At 43.8% G+C, this 24,486-nt stretch overlaps 1 protein-coding gene across 3 annotated transcripts in view; it reads left to right on the plus strand.

Moving 5' to 3' along the window:
* KLHL29 (kelch like family member 29) overlaps positions 1-24,486 on the plus strand; it is a 390,114-nt gene that overhangs the window by 360,039 nt on the left and 5,589 nt on the right. For all 3 annotated transcript variants that reach the window (XM_050316135.1, XM_050316136.1, XM_050316137.1), the window contains 2 exons: positions 9,122-9,315; positions 17,505-17,649. In XM_050316135.1, coding sequence (XP_050172092.1) covers positions 9,122-9,315; positions 17,505-17,649 — 339 coding nt within the window. The remainder of the gene's footprint in view (positions 1-9,121; positions 9,316-17,504; positions 17,650-24,486) is intronic.

A 24,486-nucleotide genomic window follows, 5' to 3' on the forward strand; every position in this document is an offset into this window, starting at 1 on the left:
ATTTTTCAAAAGGCTAGGATTAAAGATGCTTTTAATATGCAACATATACATTCCATTTATTCAGCACATGTTTATTTTTTCTTTTAAGTAGATACTGTAAGTACTGAATATCAAAACCTGTATTAGAAGTTTATTAATGTTTCAAAGTGAAAAACACAGGAAATTAGGAAATGCCAAAAAAAAGCTTCCTTCAGCAGATCTACTTTTTAGTACTTTAACTGTGTGAGGACTTTTTTTTCCATAAAGATTTTCTGCCTAGTTCAGTGCATGGGACAGACCAGCTGTCTGTACTCAGGGTGCTAAGTGATTACCTCTGACATACAGCCCTAGTTTTGTGTTCCTCTGTCTTCACAAATTTGGCCCTATTTTTCCCAGGAGATTATGAGTCTGTGACAAAGTAGCCCCTGGAAAGGACATGTACTGTGGGACAGGGTCTGCAGGTGGCCTTCCCTCCCAGCCGTGCATGGGCTGAAGAACTGATGTTGGTGATGGTGCTCTCAGCAAATCAGGGAAATGCAGGCAGCAAAGAATGAATGATAAATCATAGCAGTGAATGCAAAATGAGAACACTGCTTCTCTCCTTAACTCTGAGCTTAAGGTGGGCACTGCCCACGGGATTTGCTTTGGAGCAAGTCTCATCCTTTTCTGCAGATTTTTTTTCTGACATCTGAAGGTATTTGTCCTGCAATTGAAATAAGTAAATTTTTAACTAGCAGAAATTTTCTTGTGAGCATGGGAAGAAGAGAGCCCAGGAAAGAAATGCAGTGTTTCATCCATCTCTTGATAAAGATGAACATCAAAATAATGCTCTTGAGGATAGGTGCCTTCATAGATATCATTGATTAAATTATCTCTTTTCATTTTTTTCCCAGGGCCTTATTTCTGTCTCTGCTCTGATTCTCATGGTATCTCTCTATCAAAGGATTCAAAATGTTGGTCAGCTGAGTGAATCCCAAATCAAGCAAAGTTTCCCCCCCCACCCCCTTCCTTCTCATCTCAGTCACCCAAGCCCTTGCCACAGACGACATTGCAGCCTGCAAAGTCACGCTCAGGCCCTCAGTCCCCTGCTTGGCTCAGTGAGAGCAGCTGTGCTGCTTTTCCATTGTAACAAGCCCACCAAGAGACCTGTATGTGGGAAAGGAGCAGATTTCCTCCCTATCATTTCAGTGCACGCTGTCTCAGCCACAATAAGGATGTCTTGTCTTGGGGATTTGCTAAACCCGTGGTTATAATTAATCTGCTATTGTCTATAGAGTGACTTGTGAGACAGAGCCATGGAAAAAGTGCAACATGGCCTCCTTTGGGCTATGCTGGGAAATGAGAGAGGTTTTGGGATGCTTCCTTTTTTATTCTTTGTATTAAAACTGACAGTAGGGGATGACAGAAGTGAAGCATGGCATGGCTGAAGCTGTGTGTTTTGGAAAGGGTGTTTCAGGGTCTGCTGTTAGAAATGCAGGTGAGGAAAAGCTGACCCTCCTAGCTGTGCTGAACATAGTCAGGCCTTTTCACACGAAAGCATTTCCCATTTGGACAAGGCAGCATTCAGGAATTTTAATCACTGTACCTATTTTTGCAAGCAATGAGAATTTTTGAATTTGGGTTGCAACTTTGCAGAAAACACACTAAAATACAAACTGAAATCACTTTATTTGGTGAGTTGTCTGCTGTCTATTGTGCAGTGAATGCCCACTTCTTGACTCTACTTTTCTCCCCGCCTCATCTTCAAGAGCTACAAGAAACCAACCTTCTCCTACCATATTTCTGTGTGGATTGCACATTCCTCTTCAAATACTGTTTTGCTTTGGATGGGATGCTGCAGAAGCACTTCTCAGTAGGGGGAAAACCTCTCTGTCATTCCAGCAGGTCTTATAAAAGCACTATGTTAAAATAATGTAGCATGATCATACGATCCATGTCAGGTGATGCCAAAAATGACATTTACCTCTCAAGTAACATTGTTCCCCTCAGTGTGGAATTGCAGAGTCACATCCTCTTGGGTTTTGGTTAGTTTTTCACCCCATAGGAGGCATCTGAGATTATAGCCCTGTTATCCACCCAGAAGGAGGTACAGGGGCTTATCCAGACCTGACACACAATGCAGTCCTGGGCTGTGTCACCAGTGTGAAGGGCAAAGCACTGAACAAACCTCCCTCGCTGGACCACCTGCCACCTCCCCTGATGCACATGCAGCTTATCTTTCCTAACCACATTTTGCTCTCTGCTTGCTCAGTGAGCCCAAGCGTGACCATGCCCAGCTTTGGCCAGGTTTTGACGTGTATTTGCTGGCATGGTGAAGGGCATATCTCTGGTCCAAAGTGACCTACCTTGGCCTCACCAGTTAGCAGCCCCAGAACGTGAAGTCTACAGGGTGTCTTACCACAGTGGGTCTTTGAAGACAGAGGAAATAATGTTTTCTCCCATCTTCCTTGTTGTTCTCCACCTGGAATTCATGTAATATTTGGTCCTAAATGGTTAAAATTTCACAAAGATATTTTTACAACATTTTGGTTTTTAAAACCAAAGACTGCCAGACTCCTAATGATTTATGGCATCAGCTCCTGTGCTCCTCTCTCCATGCTTTTGGTTGTGTCGTTGATGCTGAAGGGTGCAGCCTTATCCAGAAATTCTGCTGCCACTTAAAACAGTGGATGTTTTCATCAAATTCAACAGGGCTGAGATCCTGTACCCTTTATCTGCCATTTGTCTGTAAGGAGGCAGCAAAAATTCTGTCTCGATGGATAACATTATGGGACTATCAGTCAGAAACAGATGAATAGGAGTCATTCGTTACTCATCTTAAAACAATATGCATGTGCCAGAGGGGCTGAGTTATAGGTCCATTTTTGTGGCTGTACATGGGTGTATGTTCAGGGAAAGTTATGTTTTTGGAATGAGTGTTTAGGGAAATAACAGCGCGGCTGCAGTTCTCCATCAATCCCCTCTGGCAAGGTTCTGTGTGACAGGGAGCAAGTCATTAGGTGTTAGGCGAGAGGGTATTACACTTTCTGTCTTCTTTTGAGATATGGGTTGAGTTGGGACCTGGCGAAATGAAGTGGATCCACGAACTAGGTCTTTAGATAATGGATGGGCCCTGTAATATATGCAATTTGAGAGCCGAGAGGACTGCGTATGCTGACAAGACAATGTATGTGACTGAAAGTGTGGAAATGTGGGTGCTTTGTGGTTATTATATGTTTGAAGGACGGAAGAAGATAAATCCCCTTGACCTGACATCACTTTTACAATAGGGTTGTCTAAAATTGGGAGATTACTTTTGTTGGCAGTGCATACTTAGAAGGCAGTCTAAAAAATTCAGTGTAGAGAACAAGCTTTATACACTTTAGAAAAGTGCTTCATAACCTACTGTTTTACAGACACATTAATGTGGTAATTAGGGCTTCTCCCCCAAAAAAGATGGCAGGATCAGTAGCCCTACTGAAATGCATCCAGAGTGCATCCATGCACTCAGCATGGGCAACAGACAGGAGGGGCTGGAAGTCATTGCACAGCAGCAAAGCTGCTGCCATCGTGGAGACATGGTGGGATGACTTGCACAACTGGAGGGCTGCAGTGGATGGCTCCAAACTCTTCAGAAGGAAGAGGCAACAAAGGAGAGACAGTGGGGTAGCCCTGTGTGTTATGGAGTGTTTTGACTGTCTCCAGGTAACTGGAGGTTGGCAGATGTGACACCCATATATAAGAGGGGTCAGAAGGAGGATCCGGGGAGCTACAGGCCTGTCAGCCTGACCTCAGTGCCAGGGACGGTATCATCCTGAGTGCCATCACACTGCACATGCAGGGCAACCAGAGGATCAGGCCCAGACAGCACAGCTTTAGGAAAGACAGGTCCTGCTTGACCAACCTAATCTCCTTCAGTGAGAAGGTGACTTAGTGGATTAGGGAAAGGCTGTGGATGTTGTTTACCTGGATCTTAGTGAAGCCTTTGATACCATTTCTCCCAGCATTCTCCTGGAGAAACTGACTGCTCATGCCTTGGATGGGTGCACTGTTGGGTGTCTAAAAACTGGCTGGGTGGCTGGGCACAGAGAGGGGTGGTGAATGGAGTCACATCCAGCTGTCAGCTGGTCACTGGTGGGGCTACCCAGGACTCAGTATTGGGGCCAGTCTTGTTTAACATCTTTATCAGTGATCCGATAAAGGGGGTCGGTCAGGTGCACCCTCTGTAAGTTTGCAGATGACACCAAGTTGGACAGGAGTGTTCATCTGCTTGAGAAGGCTCTGCAGAGGGATCTGGGCAGTCTGGATCAATGGGCCAAGGCCAATAGTATGAGAAACAAGGCAAAGTGCCAGGTCCTGCACTTGGGTCAAAACAACCCTCTTGAAGTGCTACAGGCTTGGGGATGAGTGAGTGGAAAGCTGCCTGGTGGAAAAGGACATGGGGGTGTCTTTGGTTTCCCAGTTCAGGTGAAGGAGAGTAGGAGCAAGAGAGATCAATTCCATCACTGTAGAGCATAAACAGAGGGCAGTGAAAGGAGGTGAAAAATGGGGTCTGTGGAACCCCTGGTCCCAATAGTGAAATTCATCCAGAAAAAAAAGAAAATTATTTTAGCAATGTGAACCTTTCTTCAGTATTCCTGTAGATGTGGTCCTCAACCACACCCAGACCCATCATATATAAAGGATATAACACCTTCTTCCCAAAAACGTATTAGGACAAACAGAAATATTTGTTCACCAAAAGGGTTGTCAAGCATTGGAACAGGCTGCCCATGGAAGTGGTGAAGTCACCATCCTTGGTGACATGTAGATGTGCCACTGAGGCACGTGGTTTAGTGGTGGGCTTGGCAGTGCTGGGTTAATGGTTGAACTCACTGATTTTAAAGGTCTTCTCCAACCCAAACAATCCTATGATTCCGTAAGAAAATTAAATATATTGCCTTGTCCAAGGATAGTTTCTTAAGCCCCTTGGAATAGTCAGAAGAAAAGAAAAAAAGGCAAAAAGTAGTAATCCAGTACTGTGATTTTAAACATGGGAATCATCTGAAGAGCTATTCAGGATGACACTGTCCAGCTTTAGTTTGATTAGCAGCTTTCCTGCAAATGTAATTAAATAATGCTAAGGGTTTCTTACAGACTGACGGAAATGGTCAGTCTGTAAGTGACTGACCATGATATAAGGATTTTATAATGTGAATAAATGAAGATATGGCTATTTAACTTAGAAAGAGAGAAATTAAGAGACTGAAGAGAAAAAAAATTGCTGTTTTCAGGTACTGAAGAGATCAAAAGTCAAAAAGGCAGCAAAGCGAACAGCACAGCTTGAAATGAAGGGTTTTCTACAGTTAAGACTGAGGTGGTAGGGAAAGATCAAGGAAAGAGGCATTGAAGGAAATGAAGGAAGGAAGGGGAAGATCAAGCCCACAGATGAAATCCTAAGAGTGAAGAGTTGTGGAAACCAGCAAGGTTATTTCTGCCTTTGCTCTCTCCGACCCCGAGCTGTGTTTTCTGCTGGGTTCAGATCATTTGCCATATCATGGGTATATAAGTAACACATATCCATGCATACATACACCTAGGTGTATGGATAATGCATAAATGAGAAGGTGGTGGCTGCACAAGGGTCAGCTGAGGTCACTGTGCTCAGTGCAGATGAAGTGCCAGGTGGGGACACACGTCCTGCACACGTGGAAAGCCTGGTGTCCAGAGCAAAGCAGGGCCATGGACTGCAGGGTCCTCTTGGGTTGCAGGGGCTGCACTGGGGGCAGAGGAAGGCGTGCAAGGACATGTGTGCAAAACCACATGTGAGTCCACAGTGTGCAAGGACAGCAAACCAGCAGTCAGTCATGTGAAAGGAGATGCCCTTGAAGTTTCCAGTTCAGCATATTGGATGGGCTTGGTGGGCCCACAGCCAAGGACAAGCATGGACACAACAGGACTGGACGGAGCATTGGAGGAGAGGGAAGAAAAACCTTTGCTTGGCTTGAAGCCAGCTCACATTATGTCTCCATCTACAGCTTCAAACAGGGGATTCAGATGCAAAGCTTGACTAATGGAAAGAGATCAAAGTGATTATTCTTTAAATCAGTTCCCTCCCTGCTGGCCCCTGAGTAGGGCTGTGTGACAGGCAGCTGAGGAGCCCCAGGAGCAGCAGTGGCCATGGTGTGATGGCAGTGCCAGAGATGACACAACAGATGGAAAAGCCCTAGGGCAGAGAGGTAAAGCAGGTGTCAGTATTTTCCGTCCTGGAAGGTTACAAAGGCTCACCTTCATTCATTTTTAAACCAATTTAGTTAATCTGGTGCAAATCCTTGTGTGAACACATTAAGAGCTGACTCGAGATAGACCAAAATGATGGAAACCTGCCTTGCAGAGACTTAAGGAGCTTAGACTACTTAGTTTATCTTACAGAAGGTGAAGAGTTGACTTTATTATTTTCTGCACGTCCACATGTGAAAGATTTGATAGCAGACAGCTTTATAATCCAACAGGGAAAAAAAAAAGTCAAACTTACTTTCTGGTGGGTGGGAGCTGAAGCAAAACAGACTAGAAATCAGGTCTACAGTTTCGCAAGGAGAGAATGAAGTGTAGGAATAAATTCCCAGGGGATGGAGAGACTTGATGGACATCTATCAGGAAGAGTTTGAGACATCAGTTTCTCTTTTTCAGCCTCAGGGCTAAGGTAGGCACACACTTAAGAGAGTTGCTTTGCTGAGCAGCCCACGTAAAACCTGTGTTAGATGCCCATGTTAGGTGGACAAGGACTTGCTGCCACCTGCTTTATAGTTCACTGATTTTTTTAAACCAAAGAACCCTCAAGACGAGTGCCTTTTTAAGCTGCCCCACATGCACCTATATCCAGAAGATTTGCAGACTTTGGTTTTCAGGAGATGAAATGAAACTGGTCATTTTTGGTTTCCCAGTGGCAGATGAAGGATAGTAGGAGAAAGAAAGTTCAGTTCTATCATCATAGAGCCTAAATGGAGAGCAGTGGAAGTGGGTGAAAAACAGGGTCTGCAGGATCTGAGGTCCCACTATAGGGAAATTCATCCAGAAAAGAAGATGTTTGGTTTTGTAATTTGAACCTTTTTCTGGTATTCCTGTGGATGTTGTCCTCAACCACATCCGCTTCCAGCATATGTGAAGAATATAACCCCTTCTCCCTAAAGGATATTAAGACAGAAAGTTGAGGTCAGGAACACGCTTGTCTTGGGATCTGAGGTCTGACAGGTACTTCTGCCAGTGACAGGGGAGGCAGTTGGTTGCTCACCACCCCACCTCGACCACTTTGACAGGCCACAAATGTTCCTGGTGCTAAGTCAGAGTGGCTGGTGTGAGGCAAAGTTTACCAGGTGACAGGTAGAATTTACATCTTAGAGGAGAAACAAGAGAAGGACCATTAGGTCAGTTCTCAGCTCTGTTGTTCTTCCCATCTTCTAACTGATTATAACCAATTTCTTAACCCACTTCTAATAAAACATCAAAAATTAAATTACCAATTAATGTAATAGATGAGTTACCAAAGTGTATCCCAAAAGCAGCATATGAAACTGTTTCTGTCTTGTGAGATTTTTGCATATGTGTTCAGGTGGATGTGAGTGCTGCTCTGAGTGCTGTGGGCATATGCAGGAGATGCAGCATGTGGGGCCTTACCTGTAGGAGACGCTTTTGCAGTCAAAATGCATCTGCAGGGTCAGGTTTGGTACAAGAAACAGTCCAGGAAAGTTGTGTCACCTTCAGTGCTCCCAGCACCGTGTTGTTTAATATTGTTGTATTTCTCCCCTTTGATCACTTGTTGTAGATGAATTTAATTTCTCTGTAACTAATTTAGGGCGTCATACAAGGCAGTTTTCCATGCTCATTATAAGGGACTTTCCTAATATTTTTTTTTTTTGGTTAAAGTGTGCCTCCCTCTTGCTTTTGCTTCAGTTTTATGAGTGTGTTAATTACTTTCAGTTATATTACTTGAAAACTCATTAGTGCATTATCATTAAGCACATTATTTTTTGCTGTTTCTGCCATTTATATTGTTTCTCCCTTTTATTTTCCCCAAGTTTGGGCAGTGAGAATTTGAGGGACATGTTACAGAGGGTGAATTCCCCTGTGGCTGAATAATTTTTTGCCAGTGGGTTCGTGGCCCTGGATTTGTTTCAGGTTTGCATATTGCATATCACTGCTATTAAGAACAAAAGCCCTGAATGGATGATGAGGGCTTCTGTTCTGGCAGTCAACAACTCTGAAAAATCGCTAGGCAGGAAACTCCTATTTGACTGCATGTGTCATTACATGGGAATATAAAAACCTAAAAATTGCATTATTCTCCACTGTCTCCAAGACTCATTTTAGAGCTGCTATTTGGATCCCTGCCACATTATCTTGTAAAAAAAGGGACGCCTGTACTTGTGATATTGTCTAAAATGAATCTTCATCCATGGGTTGTTAACTGCACATCCCTTATGGTCAATGGCTTAATTAAATCAGATACTGATGACCTTAAAACTAATTTAGCACTTTCATGCGTACTCTTTTCTGTTTGCTTCCTGTCAAATATGAATGCAATGGTGAAATCTTATTCCAGCCTTAACGTTTGCAGCATCCTGCAATGAAGCACAGTAGCTTAGTTTGCACAATGAAAATTAAATGGAAGCAACTTATTCTGGCACAAAATGTGCATTGCTGGTCAGTTAACTAGAGTAAAAAGAGCCATCATGTTGCATTATGTTGTAGGTGAGATGTGTTCCACAAGCTGAACAACTGAAGTATATTAACAGTTGCCTGCCCATAGTTGCTATTGGATATTGCTGCACTGATTTGCAAGAATAGTCTCATTGTATACTCATTAAAAGAAATTAATCAGTGGAAGACATCTCAACAAAGATGTCCAGAGTTTCTGCACCTTGGACTATAATGAGATTTGAGAGGCATATACAGAAAACAGAACCAGCTTTCTCTGGGCTTCTATCAATGTTTCAAAAGCTCAGAAAAAGCCTTAATTAAACTGTTTACCAAGTGGCTGAATTTGTAGGGTGTTAAAAGATACATTTCTACCTCTGCTTTCCTTCTGCTTGTCAGGCTGCCTTTCTGCATCCCAGCCTGCTGTTTCTGCCTGTCTGTCCTGCCCTGTCAGCTCAGCTCAGCTCACTCCAGTTGCTCTCCTTCCCAGGTATGACACGATAACCAACCAGTGGGAGACCATCGCCCCTCTGCCCAAGGCCGTCCACTCGGCCGCCGCCACCGTCTGTGGTGGGAAGATCTACGTCTTCGGAGGGGTGAACGAGGCCGGGAGAGCTGCCGGGGTCCTGCAGTCCTACATCCCTCAGACTAACTCCTGGAGCTTTATAGAGTCTCCCATGATTGGTAAGGGATGCATGGTGTCAGAGTAAAACTCTGTTCCAACAGGAGTCTCTGCACTGCACAGGTATTTCAGTGCCTTTGCAGAAAGTAAATGAGTTGGGGGGGGTGGGGGGAGATAAGTTTATAACATATTGGCAGAAATGGGATACTAGAGAGGCACCTGTCTGGATCTTTACTGAAGGCAGTTGTCACTCATTAATACAGCCAGTTTCTAGCTAGGACTGAGGAGTTCAAAGCAGAGGAGAAAGGAAATCAGTTATTAGATATGAACAATTAGTAATTTTAGGTCCAAAACATCTCTGAGTTCAGTGAAACTTCATCCCAAGCACCATGTGTTGCTCCACGTGGTTTCACAACACTGCTCAAGTAATGGATTATCACTCATGGATTTGTTAAAGTGCCACCTGTCCTGTAGGAAGTGATGGTCATTCTGAACCGGGACTTATCAGTGGTGTCGACAGGCATGAACACCTTTTGTTCAGAGGCTGAACTCTTCAAGACATAGTTTATTACAACTGTGTTTATTATAAGTTTATGATGCCCTTGAGCTCACCAAACATTTTACTGAATAAGGAGCAAGATGAGAAACCAAATTTTCCAACGTACCAGCCAACGTCAGAGGTGTCAACTTCCTTCCAAAATTAGGACAGTGCTCAGAACTTTGCAACTTATTTGCTTTACGTGGTAATTTGCACCCTGAGTGTTTAGGCTGCTTTTGGAAATGAGGTTTAGTGTTCAGCCTAGTGAGGGTATTGCTGCAGAGTAAAGCTGTCCTGGGCCTGCTCTGCACTGGGCTGGGGGCAGCCTTTGGTCTGGCTGCACCCACGTGGCCACAGACACAGAAGTCATATGGTCATTGCAGAGAAGCTGCTTTTGGAGTGGTTTGCTTTCACATCCTAGATCATAGAATAATAGAATGGCTTGAGACCTTTAAAGGTCTTCTAATCCAAGCCTCCCTGCAATAAGCAGGGACATCTTCTACTGGATCAAGTTGCTCAGAGCCCCTTCCAATCTGACCTTGAATGTTTCCAGGGATGGGGCATCTATTGCCTCTCTGGGCAACCTGTTCCAGCGTTTCACCATTTTAAACCTCTTGGTTGCATTGAACTGTGACATGAGGTGCTTCATTTTTTAAAAATCATATTCTCGTTATTGAGCCATAGAGCAATACGAGTAGCAGATAAGAAATTACAGAAGCACAGTTATGAGGTATTTTAGTAAGGCCTAAGCATATTCAGAAAATTAGAATAAGCTACTCTTTTTATTGTAGCTTGTTACAATGATTACAGCTCTTTTCTTGGGGTTTCCTACTGGATCAGGTCATGAGAAGGTGGTACACCATGGCTGTAGCCTCCTTCTGCACAGCCAGGCTGCTTCCCAGCTCCCTCTCTGCTGTTGGTGTGCAGCCTAACATAACATGACATGCATATGATGCAGCATGAAGCGCCCAGCAGGAGGGCGTTAACCGGCGAAAGTCATGTTTATGTAATACAGCAGCACAAACAACCCTATTGCCTGGCTTTTTCCATCACATGGCTACAGCTGCTGCTGTTCATTTAATCCACTGACTGACAGTATGAGGTTTTCCCGGACTCACAGCACATTGCAAAAATGAATGCATTATGCAAAGATGTGTTCCTTTTCCTTGCCATAATAGTACAAGTGCCACAGGAGCTAAGAAATCGTTCCCTGGGCTCGTTATACTGTCTAGCAAGCGTCAACATCAGGCGTGCTTGGAAAAAAATCATCTAAACCATCCACAGTTGGGTCCATCACCCATGGTTCTAATGGATGTGCACTATTATTTCTTAACAAAAATACATGAAAGACACCGGCAAAGTTAAAAGATGGTATTTATGCTTTCTTGGTGTAAGCAAAGTTCATTAGTTAAGCTGAAGGCATTAAATATATGATAAAATGTGGAGTTCTTTGTTGGGTAATATACAGCATCAATTTACTTGCAAATAAAATAAAATAACACAGAGTCTGAAAAATGGCACCCCCATGGAGAATGTCTGGGAAAGTGAACTGATGTGATGCCTGATCTTCACAAAAAGGCAGTGGAATGTTGGAAATACATTTTCATTTCTCCAGCTCTACAAAAACTATAGTGTCACCTGTATTTGTAAAGTGTCCCCCAGGAATTGGATGCAACACCAAGTACAGTACAGTCTAAAACAAAGAGGGAGTAGAAGGAGCCTTGCGGTGTTTTTTGCAAAATGGAGCTGGGGTGAATCCTGCTATGATCTCTGCCAGGATGCCTCTGACAGCCTCAGAGTCTTTTTGTGTTGATTTGTCAATTCTTAAGCTGTCCCTCTGAGCTAAGTGAACTGAGATGTGTGATGGTGAGTTGTTATAAGGTTACCCCAGAGATCAGTGAAACTTGTTTGACCTCACATAGGACAACAGTTTGTTTAAAAATGCCTCAAGCGTACTCAGATATGCAACTGTAGCTGCAGGTATTGAAAGCAGCCAAGGTCTCTGGAGATTTTTAGACCAGTAGTGCCTGTCTCAGTTCACTGTGGTACTTCACGATAGTGAGTCAAACACAGCATGGCACACGTTTGAACACAACAGGTCCATCTCTTTTAAACCATCACGGTCCAGACTAACCCAAGGCAACACTGGCATCAATCATGGCAAGGGGGAGGCTCATGTTTGTCTAATGTGAATGGAGGTGAAGCAGGCTGGATATGACATCCTACCTGTGCAGGGGAGATACCAACGAGGGGCTGATAGCAAGTCCACACAGTTCAGCCCTTGCTCTCTTCTGCCTGGATTTCTTCTAGGAATACGCGGTGAATGCACTCCCAGTTCCCATTTATTCTTTATCCTTCGCCTGTCAGGAGGTGTTGGGATGTGGATACCTGCACGCAGTAGGTGTGACAGCCGGCTCACCAACACGCTGCACATGGATGCTGCGGGAGCCTCTGGGCAGGTGTTGATTGCACACATCCATATTTGGAGAGGAGAAGGTGTTTCTCAGTGCCCCATCCTTTGCCCCACCTCAGTTCTCTCCACCTTTGGAGTTGACAGATGTCCCTGCAGCAGTGCAGCCCACAGCTTGATGTTACTGGGATAAGGGAACCTCACAGGGCTTTCAAATTGCTTATTTTCAGTAAACCACCTTGCTCATCACCTTGTGTTTTTAGCTGTAAGAACCAAAGTCCTACAAGAGTAAATGAACCCAAGTCTATGTACTCACAGCACCTGCCTTTCCATTTCTGGCCAAGCTGTCCTATATAGCTGTGCTAAAAGTGTATTTCATGCCAAGCTTCCTGAGGTTTGTCTTATTTAACAAGATGGCCACAGACATGCTGAAGTCAGGGATTGTAAGTAAGCCTAATTACCTTGTCACTGCCTTTTAGTTCACTTTGTGCCTTCATGCCAGGGCACTAAAATACACCCTTTTTGATACCCTCAACAGTCAGTGTGGAATTACAAGTTTTTATTAATGTTTCTGCATTGCAAGAAAACCAGTGTTTAATCATCACTGCTATTAAATTTTAAAATCTGGTGAGAACTAGAGGACAGAGCTCTAAATTCTATGAGCATTTCTGGTTTCTAATCCAAGTATCTAGTTCCTCACTGTACTGTTTACTCCTGCAGTGGTATGTCCAACCAAAGTGGGACAATCACAGAGCTCAGAATGCAACACTTATCTGAAAAACTGCATTAGCAGCATCTGTGCATTTTTTTATTGCACTGTCCCATGGCTTATTTTAGTTAAAATGAATAATAATTCCCATTAATTTATTTTTTGACTTTACAAGAAAAATCAGATATATGTCTTGGCCTTCTCCCAAGGCCAGCAATTTGGTACTTGTTGGAGGGTTTGGTTGGCTCTCACCTGCAAGTCCCAAAGCAATAAGTGTTCCATCTCATTCTTCAGTGTATTTTTCTTCCCATGACTAGTTCTTAATTTTTTTTTCCCACTAGTAAACTTGAATTTTACTTTCCTTTGTCTCACCCAGTTCTCCTCTCCATATCCTCCTTTCAGAATGATTTCAGTGTGTTCCCCTACACATTTTCTGCCCTCTACCCAGCCAAATCAGTATTTTTGTGTTTGCCCTTTATCAGATGTCCTCCTTTTCACTCCTACCTCCGTGGCTGTGCTTTATCCAGCTCTCTTCAGTTCAGCAATGTTATGCCCATAAATTTGATGCTAAAACTGCCCTGCAGTGGCAGGTGGAGCCTCCTGTTTTGGCACAGGCCATCCCCTCCACGCATACACAAAATGTGGTGTTTGCACCTGAGGACACTCGACCTTGGGGTCTCCAAGGAGGGTTTGCTCAAGGGTCAGTGGGGAACCCATAGGGTCGGGTGGCTGGTTGTGTAGATGGGAGAGAGCAGCTCCCAGAAGTGCTTCAAGCCAGGGGGCTGCCACCCGAGACGCCACTGTTTGTGGCAGTGTCTGCACTTGGGCCTCACGAGCTATGTTAAGGATCAGACCACAGTCTCCCAGCTGCTCTGGGATGTTATCCTATCCATGACTGTGCCGTTCTTGAGCTTGTCTGCATAGTATCCAAGAAGGGGAAGAGGCACTTGCTATTAAAAGCGGGCTTAGTTTGCATTAACTAGTCTCCTTTCTCTAATCTGCTTCATCAAGTGCATCAACCCCCCACCAGCCACCCACGCCTGCCAGGAGACAATTTGGTTGGAGTTATGCCTGGACTGGTGGCGTGCTCACATTTCTTCCTCCCAATCAAAATGTTTAACTACCATGGTTATAATAACCTTTTTCCATATGAGGTGCTGCTGCCATTCATTGTATGTTACTTCAGTCTCTGACCGAGCTCATTACTGGAAGGCAACGTAAGATCTTTAAGCAATCACAGAAGGGAAAGCAGAACTGTGCTACTCGACCGTGGAGAGATTTAAGAGACATGGAACATATCCCAGACAGCACTCTGTCCTTCCTAAGTGAGGAGCACGCTGGCAGGTTAAATTATCAACCCCATGTGAAGTACACCTCTGGCTCAAGGGTTGTCATGGAGTGCACACTCCTTCCTGCAATAAGCTGTCCTAGAATAGAAATACAGGCATATTTTCCTGTAGCAGCAACAAAAGAGAGTGATGTTACGATGCTACCCACTTGGGTAGAAGATTACCTTTTACCTATTACTTCATTTACATTTATTCTGCCTTTTAATCTCAAGTGTTTTTGCTGTCTGGGACAAATCCTATTTCAGAATAATCAGTCCTGAAATTGATTAGTATATCTGACAACCCTCTTGACCTTTGGAGGGGAAAGGAGGCTGCTCCTCTGTTTCCATGCTTCCTCTCCCCTCTCTTCCTTCCCTCCAGCAGTCTGTTGAAATAACCAGTGGCCCTCTGTATCCCACAGAAGCCTGTGACCTGTAGAAGCTCATGTTCATGCCCAGAAGCATTGACTAAAAAGCCCAAACACAACGTGCTTGTGCAAAATTAGTCTCCCCAGCCACCTGCCTTGCTCTATGACTGTGTTAAGGACTTAAAGCAGCAAGAGAAATTGAAGTCTTCTGAGAGGTTTGCATGAGGGTACCAAGGCCTGGAAAAGACAACAACATGGGAAGAGTGTGGGTACCACCTGGGATGAAGTAATTTTAAAGATTGAAGGTGGTCATCCTCACCTAAGTATCAGGAATGATGGCTGGAGGTTTCCAAAATCCCTGTGTCTGTGAACAATTTCCATCTCCATGGTAACAAAACAAAAATAAAACCTACTGTTTTCTCTCTACGTGTCTCTGGAGAGGTGTCCCTTGTGGCTTTCCTGCCATATCTTCACCAGGATCAGGAGACTGTTTGCTGTGAACTTCTCCCTTCCTGAAAGAAACAGCAGAGATTTCTCTGTTCCTCTGTCTCAGACTTACCTGATATCAATTTATGAAATTGTAGCTAAAGACAAAAGAAGTAAAAAGACAACAGATAGAAGATGTATTGAAAAATTGATGAGAATCAAACACGACTGCCTCTTCAAAAAAAGGAAGGAAAAGAATATCAGACTGTCTGCCTATTTGAAAAGAAAAACAGAGTCACTATAAAAATAACCAAGGGGTTTCCCTCTTATTCTTTAATAAAAAGGAATGTGAAATCAGTGATTCAGTCCCCTGAGAAGTCGCTGTTTCTGCCTTGAGGGAGCACCAGATAATTTCCCTGTGAGATTTGGGAGCTGAGTTTTTTTTTTTTTTTTTTTTTTACTTAATGTGAGAGTTTCATTATCCTGCAAAACAGTGCTAGTCAGAGAAAAAAAAAAAAAAGAAGATGTGATAATTAAATATGGAAAATTTCTGATGAGTTTCTTAAGTGGAAAAAATGTCACATATGCAAGTCTGATTTGGAAAGGGACATGAGCTGGGTTGTTAGGACAGATAAGTCCTTCTGATGAATTATAGTGGCTTAGTGGCACTGCAAAGAAACTGAATACTCCTTGTTCTATTTTCTGGATGAATTAGTTTCTTCCCATCTGTTCCCAAGGATCAGTGACATTTTCCTAATACAGCCGTGGTTTTTTGACATATGCCTGTAGATACTCAGCGTAATAGGAGCTCAGCTTTAACCCATAACATGTTTTGTCTGTTCCCATGCCGGGTGCTGCACCTCTGTGCTTCCCCCTGGGCACACAACAACATGGGGCAGGATGAACTGAGCCAGGCCACCCCATGGCCATGCTGGGACAGAAGCAGACACCACGAAACCAGTCTTTTCATTCTAGTTTTACCAGTTGAAACCTCAGTTAAGGAGGTTATCTCTATTCTGGAGATGTTCATCAGCTTTTGCTTAACTCCCGTCAAATTGAATCTCTGTTAAATATTTAATGGAATAAGGTAGTTTTACAAGATCCTCAGGGTTACAACACATCACACAGGAGGTTTGAGCCCATCTTTTTCTGTGTTCATCAAAGGACATAGTCATGGTGTTACAGATGTGGGAGGAACATATAAACCCCTTCAATGTTTTGTAGAGGCTGTTATCAGAGATGTAAGAGCATAGTAAAGATGATATCACAGCTCCTCTCCAGCTGCCTCCAGCTCCCTGCACTCAGGGAGGAGGTTGCAGGGGCTGAAGCCAGCAGGACTATGTCCAGGGTGATTCTCTGTTGGAGATGCAAGAGGACCAACCTTTTCTGAGCATATAAAAATGGAGATTCTGGAGAGGCTTTAACTTACAGCTACACGTGGAACAATTTTGTGTGCCCCCTGACACCAGGATGAGCTGAAGGGCTTCGGCTCTTGCTTCTCAGTGAACTGGTTGTGAGGCTTATTTTAACCCAAAGCAAAGTATTTTCCTGCCTTTTGTTTCCAGACACAGCTGACTGGTTTCACAGAAATGTTGATTAAAAAAACTGCATTGCATCAAGACAGACACCATCATGAGATATTTCAGCCCAACTGGCTCATATTTAATAATGTGCATATGGCGTGCTAGCAGAGTAAGGGACAGGCCAACTAATTAGATTAGAATTATTTTATTCAATAATTTATGATTAGTTTTACTAATATTTCTAATAATGCCACAGCTAACACAAGAATTTTAAAGCATCCTCAGAAAATCTGATTGAACTTGACTCAGGATAAGGGACTTGCTTAATTTCAAACTCCAACCTCACACAGTTTGTTGCTAAAACAGAGGACTGCTTGGAGATACACACGTCTGAAAATAAAAATGCAGGTGAATTTATGACACAGATAAAGGCAAAAAAGAAATCGGGTCTCAGAAAATTTTCTGGATTATGTAACGTTCCCACACAAAAGCAGAATATAAAAGAGAATCAGCTATTGAATATTGGATATTATTGAAGAGGTCTTTGTGCTGTGGGTTTCTTCTGTACTTAGCTGCTGCACAGGCATGGGAAGCATCTGAGTTAAAATTTGCAGCAATTCAAAATTCTGAAACAATTTGACATCTTAATTTCATGTGTACCAGAGGAGCTTTCATGGTGACTCCATTAGGCTTTGGGAGAGGATAATTGTGCTTTACCAGTTTAGAGAGAGGCACATACTGGGGGATGAAGTAGTGATGATCTTTAAAAGTGCCTTTGAGAACTTGGAGAGAGGAGAACAAAACTGGGAAAGGTTTCCTCATTTTTCTTTCCCTAGCTTTGGAGGTTTAGAGAAACGTGACTTATCTGTAAATAAGGGGAATGTATAAATAAAAAAACGGTCTCCAAACCTTAGCCTAAAACTGATCTCAGTGTTGCTTTCCATTGACAGATAACAAATATGCTCCTGCAGTCACTCTCAATGGGTTCATCTTTATTCTTGGAGGAGCTTATGCACGAGCAACCACCATCTATGACCCAGAGAAAGGCAATATTAAAGCAGGTCCCAACATGAACCACTCCAGGCAGTTCTGCAGGTGAGAAAAACCATTAAAACGGAATTACCGGTGCCTTAACATTTTCTGCTGATAAATAAGCTAATAAAAGTGAAGGGGAGAGGGGAAGGGAGGTGTGAACCATTTGGGCGCTTTCCTCATCTCTTTTTTGCATGTGTTCAGGGACACAGCATTTCCCAAAGTGTACATCCAGGACCCTGCTATGGTTCATGTTTCTCCTCACATTCAGGCACAGTGGATCACGGGAAGGGATGTGTGTTGGGCTCCTCCAGTGACTACAGGAATGCTGTTTTCCTCAGTTTGCCATGTGTAACTGGAGGATGATAAATATCTGCTGTAGTAGAGACCACCATAATGTGGAACATGTTTTTGCTAACTAGCTATAAGGTCCTTAAAAAAAATACTGAGTAAGCATCACACACTGATATTAATTATTATTATTTATTAGGCGCTTTTGATTGCTTTTCGGGCTCAATTTCCCGATCCTGGTCACAAGCTGAACAAATTTCCCTAATTGGCTGACAAAAATAAAACTTGGCAGCCATTGCAAGTACTGGCAGAACTTAAAGACCTTTTAAATAGTTTTACATGGCTGCTGCTACAGAAAGACGGGCTTGTTTTGGGCTGTTACACAGGCCAGCCCCTGGCAGAGCAGATCCCTGTGCTGGGGACTGGCTGAGCTCTTGGTTTCCCTGGAAAAGCCACAGTTCGTCAGCAAACACTGCCACAGGCACCAAGTGAGGGTTTGTTGTCCATGTCTGATGCAGCAGCATCTTGAGGCACTGAGCAAAAGCAGGATGTGCCAGGCAATGTCCAGACAAAACACTGGCTGGCACTGGGAGGACTGGCAGCCATGGGGCAGCAGCAGGACCTGCATCTCCCAAAAGTTCAGCCAACAGCTCTGCTCCTTGCCTCAGAGGTGTCCCTGGCCCCCATCCTACTGTTCAAAAACACCTCCATGTTTTAACTTGTTGCATTTAACCTTTCACCTTGGTGCATGCTCGGTTTTTCTCTTTTTGATTTTTTTTTTTTCTCGTTTTCACCTTCTTTTCCCTAACTTTTATTAATTTAAGGGGCACCCTCTCTTGGCTGCTGGAGCAGATATTGCTGTAAGCAAAGGGGTCGGAGCAGCCAAGCTCCATCCCAAGCCAGCTCCATCCCAGTGGTTCTCTGCCGTGTGCCCCTGTGCTAAGGACGTGTCCTCCTAGTCCCTCTGCTCTAGCAGGAGGCAAAGGAGGATGAGGAGTGCAGTGCTCAGGCAGTATGTAATGATATTTTTCTCCTGGAAACCAGAAATAATGTGTTCAGTGCAGCTCTGGATTAGAGCCCTAAACTGTAAAATGAAACACGAGGGATTTGGACATCTGATACATTCCTGCATCTTCCCGTGGAGAGGGATGAGCTGCTCTTCGAATATCTCGGTTTCGTAAAAAGTAACAAAAATCTGTTAAATACAGTACAAGAGAAATTGCATGGCTGATTTCAACCAGGGGCTGTTGGCTGAGCATCTCACCTGAAAACTTCCCAGGGTTTCTAACATGAAAGGACACTTTGCTCTGCACCCTGAACGAGGGAATCCAGTGGGACACCTTGAGATGGACCAAGGAGAGCAAACTAGTGACCTAAAACTTACCTAGTGCTTAGGCACCATAATAAACTGGCTTTGCTTAAGTAAAATTTGCCACCCATCAGTAAAAAGTAACTTCAGACTTCTTAAATGAAATTTTTTTTAAAGCCATAGTGGACAGGAAACCTGCATTTATAGTGGAATAGTCACTGGGAAAGGAATAATCCACTACATCCCAATTGGATGCCAAATTTAGGCACCATTTCATACATTTTTGAATTTTCTGGGAACAGTCAAGGAAAAATATTTCAGCCTGAAGAGGATGTAAAGCCTGTGACAAAACCTAAATAAATCAGTATGTACAGAAATGGGAAAATGGGAGGTTAGCAGTAACAAATAGGTTAAAAACTGGCTGCTGCTACAGGAGGCTGAGAGAACCAGTGAAATACTGAGGGATAATAGGAGTAAAAAGAAAGGCACTTAAGATCTTTGGGAATCCAATTGAAATTTTAAACAGTTATAAAACCATTGCTGATGAGGTAGCACAGTGTAATACAGAGCAATTGGATGGTTATTTCTCACTTGTATTTGGAAGGGAGCGAGGAGGTTTGGTTCCATGTTCTGCTGTGAGGAACCAAAAGCAGTCACTGTTGGCAGCAAGAGAAGATGTGAACTCAAAAACTTAAGTTCTCAGATCTGGCAGCCCGGCTGTCTTAGACACAGGTGTCCTTAGAGACTCTATTGAGAAGCTGATTGAGCCACTGGTGTTGATTTTTAATAACTTTTCGAGTTGAGGATGGATCAGGGCACTGCTAAAGTGACTCCGTATTTTGAAAAGGTGAAAAGGAGAATTTCAGTGCAGCAATTAATTTTGCGAAGTACCAGCATCAAGCTAAGTGGTCTCACTTAGCCTCATGTTGGTCCTCTGCAAAATAGCAGAGTGGTTAATTTGGGATTTCATCAACAAATAACTAGATGTTAATAAAATAATGAACAGCAATCGATGCACTTTTCCAGAAAAAGGGGCTTGTTAAACCAACCCATTATAATAGAATCATTTAGGTTGGAAAAGACCTTTAAGGTCATGAAATCCAACCATAAACCTGACACTGCCAAGACCACCAAAGGTATCAGGAAACCTGGTTCTTTGTTCTGGTTTTTAATACAACATGCCTGGCTGCTAAAGACAACTGTGATGCTGTAATATACTGCAATTTCTCCAAGGTATTTGGCTGGTATTATATGGAATTAACAAGGCACACAGTAGAGAGATTAAATCTGCTTCACTGACAGATCTCAAAATGTAGTTGTTAATGAGAAGATATCATTGAGCAAGGCCACTGGTAGCAAGCAGTGCTTCTTCTTCTTCAGTGCTATTTAATATATCTACCAACAATCCAGGGAATAGAAATTCTCTACAGATAAAGGCCACAGGTGGCATAACACTTGGTGGGTAAAAAACATTACAGAAGGAGCTATTTTACCAGCTACCTGGATATCACAGTTCAACAGTCTCAAGCTAGCAGTGGTGTTTTAAATACAAAGTATTACGTGGAGGAAGCACAATCTTAGCAGCCCTGCTCCCTTAGAAAGCCAGGCACTCAGAGGAGGACATAAAGGAGGTCACTCGCAGCTACACAACATGAGCTCGCATTGCAGTGTGCTGGATAGAAGGTCAGTGCAGTATTGGATATATAATTCAAGCCCTAACACCAAAATGAAAACAAGTTGAACGTGGGTAGAGCGAGTGCTGCTGCATCCGGCGCCCGCGAGACAGATGCAGGTCTTGAGTCCTGCATCAACATGTGGGGATATCAGCAGAAGTTCAAAAGGAAGCTGCCAAAATGACCCCGGGGTTGAAAATCAAACCTTTGACATGAAATTCAAGGAGTTTATCAAAGGAAGGCTGAGAGGTGACTTGATCACGGGGAGCAAGTGGAAAAGCTTTCAGACAAAGGTACAGCAGGTTACAGGGACTGCAAAGTCAAGGTACATATTTTGGCCTTGAAGTGAAACACTTTCCCAACAGCAAGGATAATTAAATAGAGAACCAGCAAGGGAGGGGGTGAACTCACCAACACTCGATGTTTTTAAGAGGAGATGAGATACATTTCCAAGAGAGATGCTGCCTGGGGAAATGTCCGTGGCCTGCGTGTACACAGGCTCAGGTTAACTAAGCTTAGAGGTCCCTTCTGACCTTAGCCTATGAATCTATAAATTCCTGATTCCCCTCATTAGCATGGATCACAAAAAACATGGTTTAAAAGCAGCAACATAAACAACTAAAAAATTAACTGCATGCTATTGATCTCCTCTCACCAGGAATCACTCGATACCGAATTTGCTGAGAAAAAATTTTGACCGCATCACTTTTTTTTTTATCTGCTTTGTTTCTACATGTTAGTGAAAAGGGAGCATGATGGCCTCGAGCACAGGGAAAAGAAATGTGTGTGACATTCCCTGCTTGTGAAAAATTAAAGGTCTGTTCAAATGGTTTTAATATCAAGTTAAATTACTTTTAATGAAAAATGAAAAATAAATGGTTTGGGTCTCCAGCTCATAATCAACAGAAGAGCAAATTGAGCATCATTTTCAGATTAAGCCCAGCCTGATGGAAGTCAATAAGAAATTCATGCTGACCTAGAATTAACCCTTTGAAGGATGGTGCTAAATGGGTAAAGAGCTATAATAGGCCTGAAGCATTTTAAAATTCACTGAGAGTTCACACACAGGTCTGGAACATCTTCCACACAACAGGTGAGGGTGAGGGAAATATTTGACTTTTCCCAAATATCATGCAAATGTGAGCTGTTTGCCACATGCACCCCATCTCAGTTTGGCAGCCCCTGGTCATTTGCAGGATCTTTGGATGGCAGGCAGCAGCCAACAGGTATGAAGAGCTGGGATGATCACACCTTGCTCTGCCAGACCCCTCCCTCCAAAAAGACTTGCTAAGATGTCCCTCCCCACCAGCGTGGCAAGGCCTCCCTTTGCAGGCAGGCGTTCTCCCTTCCTGCAGTGCCCTTCAAGGGTTTATTTTTCCACAGGCAAAAAGAATACCAAATGCATTCCTGTGAATGATTAAAAATTCCATATTCTGCTTGCTTAGGATGCAGGCAGAGTACAAACAGTCTTGTGCTACAGAGAGCCTCCACGGGGCAACAGCGGCAGCGTGGTGGTGCCAGCAGTAATTCCAGAGAAGCTAATTTAGTACCAGCAATTCCCAACAGACACCAGAAAAGCATTTTCTTCCTCCTCCTCTGACTGCTAACCAGTAAGATTTATTAGATGGTTCTGCCGAATGGAAATCTTTAATAAAACTTTGACTCAGGCTGAACAGCACAAAACAAGGGTCAGTTTGTGGATTATTCCCCCCCCTTTCTTTTCAAATAAGGCCTTGTTCTTGAACACCAAAGCCTGGTGCCTCCTGTGCTGAACTGCCAGGCATTGTTAATGTATAGCACCAGCCACAGCCTCCCCCAGCTGGCTCCTTTCCTCGTTGCTAAGTTCCTGGTAACTCCAGGCACTGGAAGGAGTTGGAGCACAGCTTGTTTGGATGGATATTCCCAGGTGAAGCTATTACAGAGCAGGGTTCCTTAATGGCTGCTCGCTTCCGGAGCCCGCAGACACGATCTGAACGTGGTGTGTTCAGCCAGCAGCATTTGCAGCTGGTCTGGAAGGGAAAACCAAAATTTTCCAGCATACCTGGAAGGAGATGTGTGTGTGGGACTGCGCTCCATGGACAGTGGATGAGAACAGCGCCAGACCACTGGCAATAATTTCTGTAGGAGCTGAGGACATGAAGGATTTTGGTGGGCATTAAAGCATGACTGATACAGACAGAGCACTCGGGGCCATTACTGATGTGCTGTGGACTTTGGAATAAAACATTGCTGGTTTTCAGCAACAAGTAATGATGCCATGTGATGGTTTTGGATCATTAGCAAGGGAAAGTGCTCACAGAGTAGGGGAGAACATAACTGGAGCTTGGCCAAAACACCCACACTAATAATCCTGCTCCAAGAAGGGGCATGATATCCTCCTAATTGACCATGACTAATCTGGACCCTCGTTTATCTGTCTCTTTGTAAAGATGACACCTCTGGCAGCACAACACGGCCACCCGAGCTCAGCCTTCTCAGACATAACAACCTGGCTGCCACCCCGGCTGCTAAACAGCCCCAGAGCCTGTCAGCACAGCCACCAGCTCAGGACAGTTTGGCACCTGACCCCCTCCACCCACAGAGACACCAGCAGTGCCTTTGTTTCGGCACCACAACCCACTGTGCAGGTGCCTCGAAAAGGTCCTCACTTTAAACGAGAGCTTAAGGAGCTCTGCCTGACACTGCACAGAGCCAGGGCCCGCAGGGGGCTGGTACCCCAGAGCGTTCCCTGGTCCTAAAGCCTGCTCCACCCAGCTGATGAGCATTGCAGAATCACAGAACATCCTGAGTGGGAAGGGTCCCACAAGGATCATCAAGTCCAACTTCTGGCCCTGCACAAGACAACCCCAAGAATCACACCAGCAGTGTCCAGTAAAGCCCTCCTGTAATTGTAGGACAGGAAGGAAATTCATCCACTAATAAATGCAGGGGTGGGGTTTTTTTGTGGGGTTTTTTTGTTTGGTTGGTTGTTTTTTTGTAGGGTTTTTTTTGTGGGTTTTTTACTTTTTTTTTGTTTGGTTGGTTTTGGGGTGTTGTTGTTGTTGTTGTTGTTGTTGGGTTTTGGTTTTTTTTACTTCTTTTAACCAGATCCTGTATCTACGTAACTGATATTTAGTAATACTTATGGAATTGTTCCAAATAAATGTGTGCTTGTGCACACATAGCCAGGAACACAGTAATTCAGTAATGTTTAGGGCTCAGCAGGAAATCCTAAAACAATAATAAACAAAATTGAAAATCATTTCTGGTAGTCCCACTGCTTGGTGCTATACTCAGCCATCATGACTGGGAGAGGGAAGTCCTGGAGCAGGAGTGCTCAGGCACTCATCTCTCAAACACTAAAGAGAGAAGGACATCCTCCGCCTTGGGTTGCTTCCAAATTACTGCCTATCAGGAGATTTTCATCCACTAGACTCAGCACTTGTCAGGCTGCACGAGAACCACTGTGTCCACTTCTGGTCCCTACAGTTCAAAAAAACCAGACAGACTGGAGAGGGCCCAAAGGAGGGTCACAAAGATGATCAAAGGGTGAGAAGAGCCCGTCTGATGAGGAAAGACTCAAGGAGTTGGGTCTTTTCTCCCTGGAGAGGAGAAGGCTTAGGGGGAACCTCACAGAGTATTCCAGCA

The sequence above is a fragment of the Myiozetetes cayanensis genome, unplaced genomic scaffold (genome assembly GCF_022539395.1).
Source record: "Myiozetetes cayanensis isolate MyiCay16 unplaced genomic scaffold, myiCay2020 scf2-11, whole genome shotgun sequence".
Taxonomy (NCBI): Eukaryota; Metazoa; Chordata; class Aves; order Passeriformes; family Tyrannidae; genus Myiozetetes; species Myiozetetes cayanensis.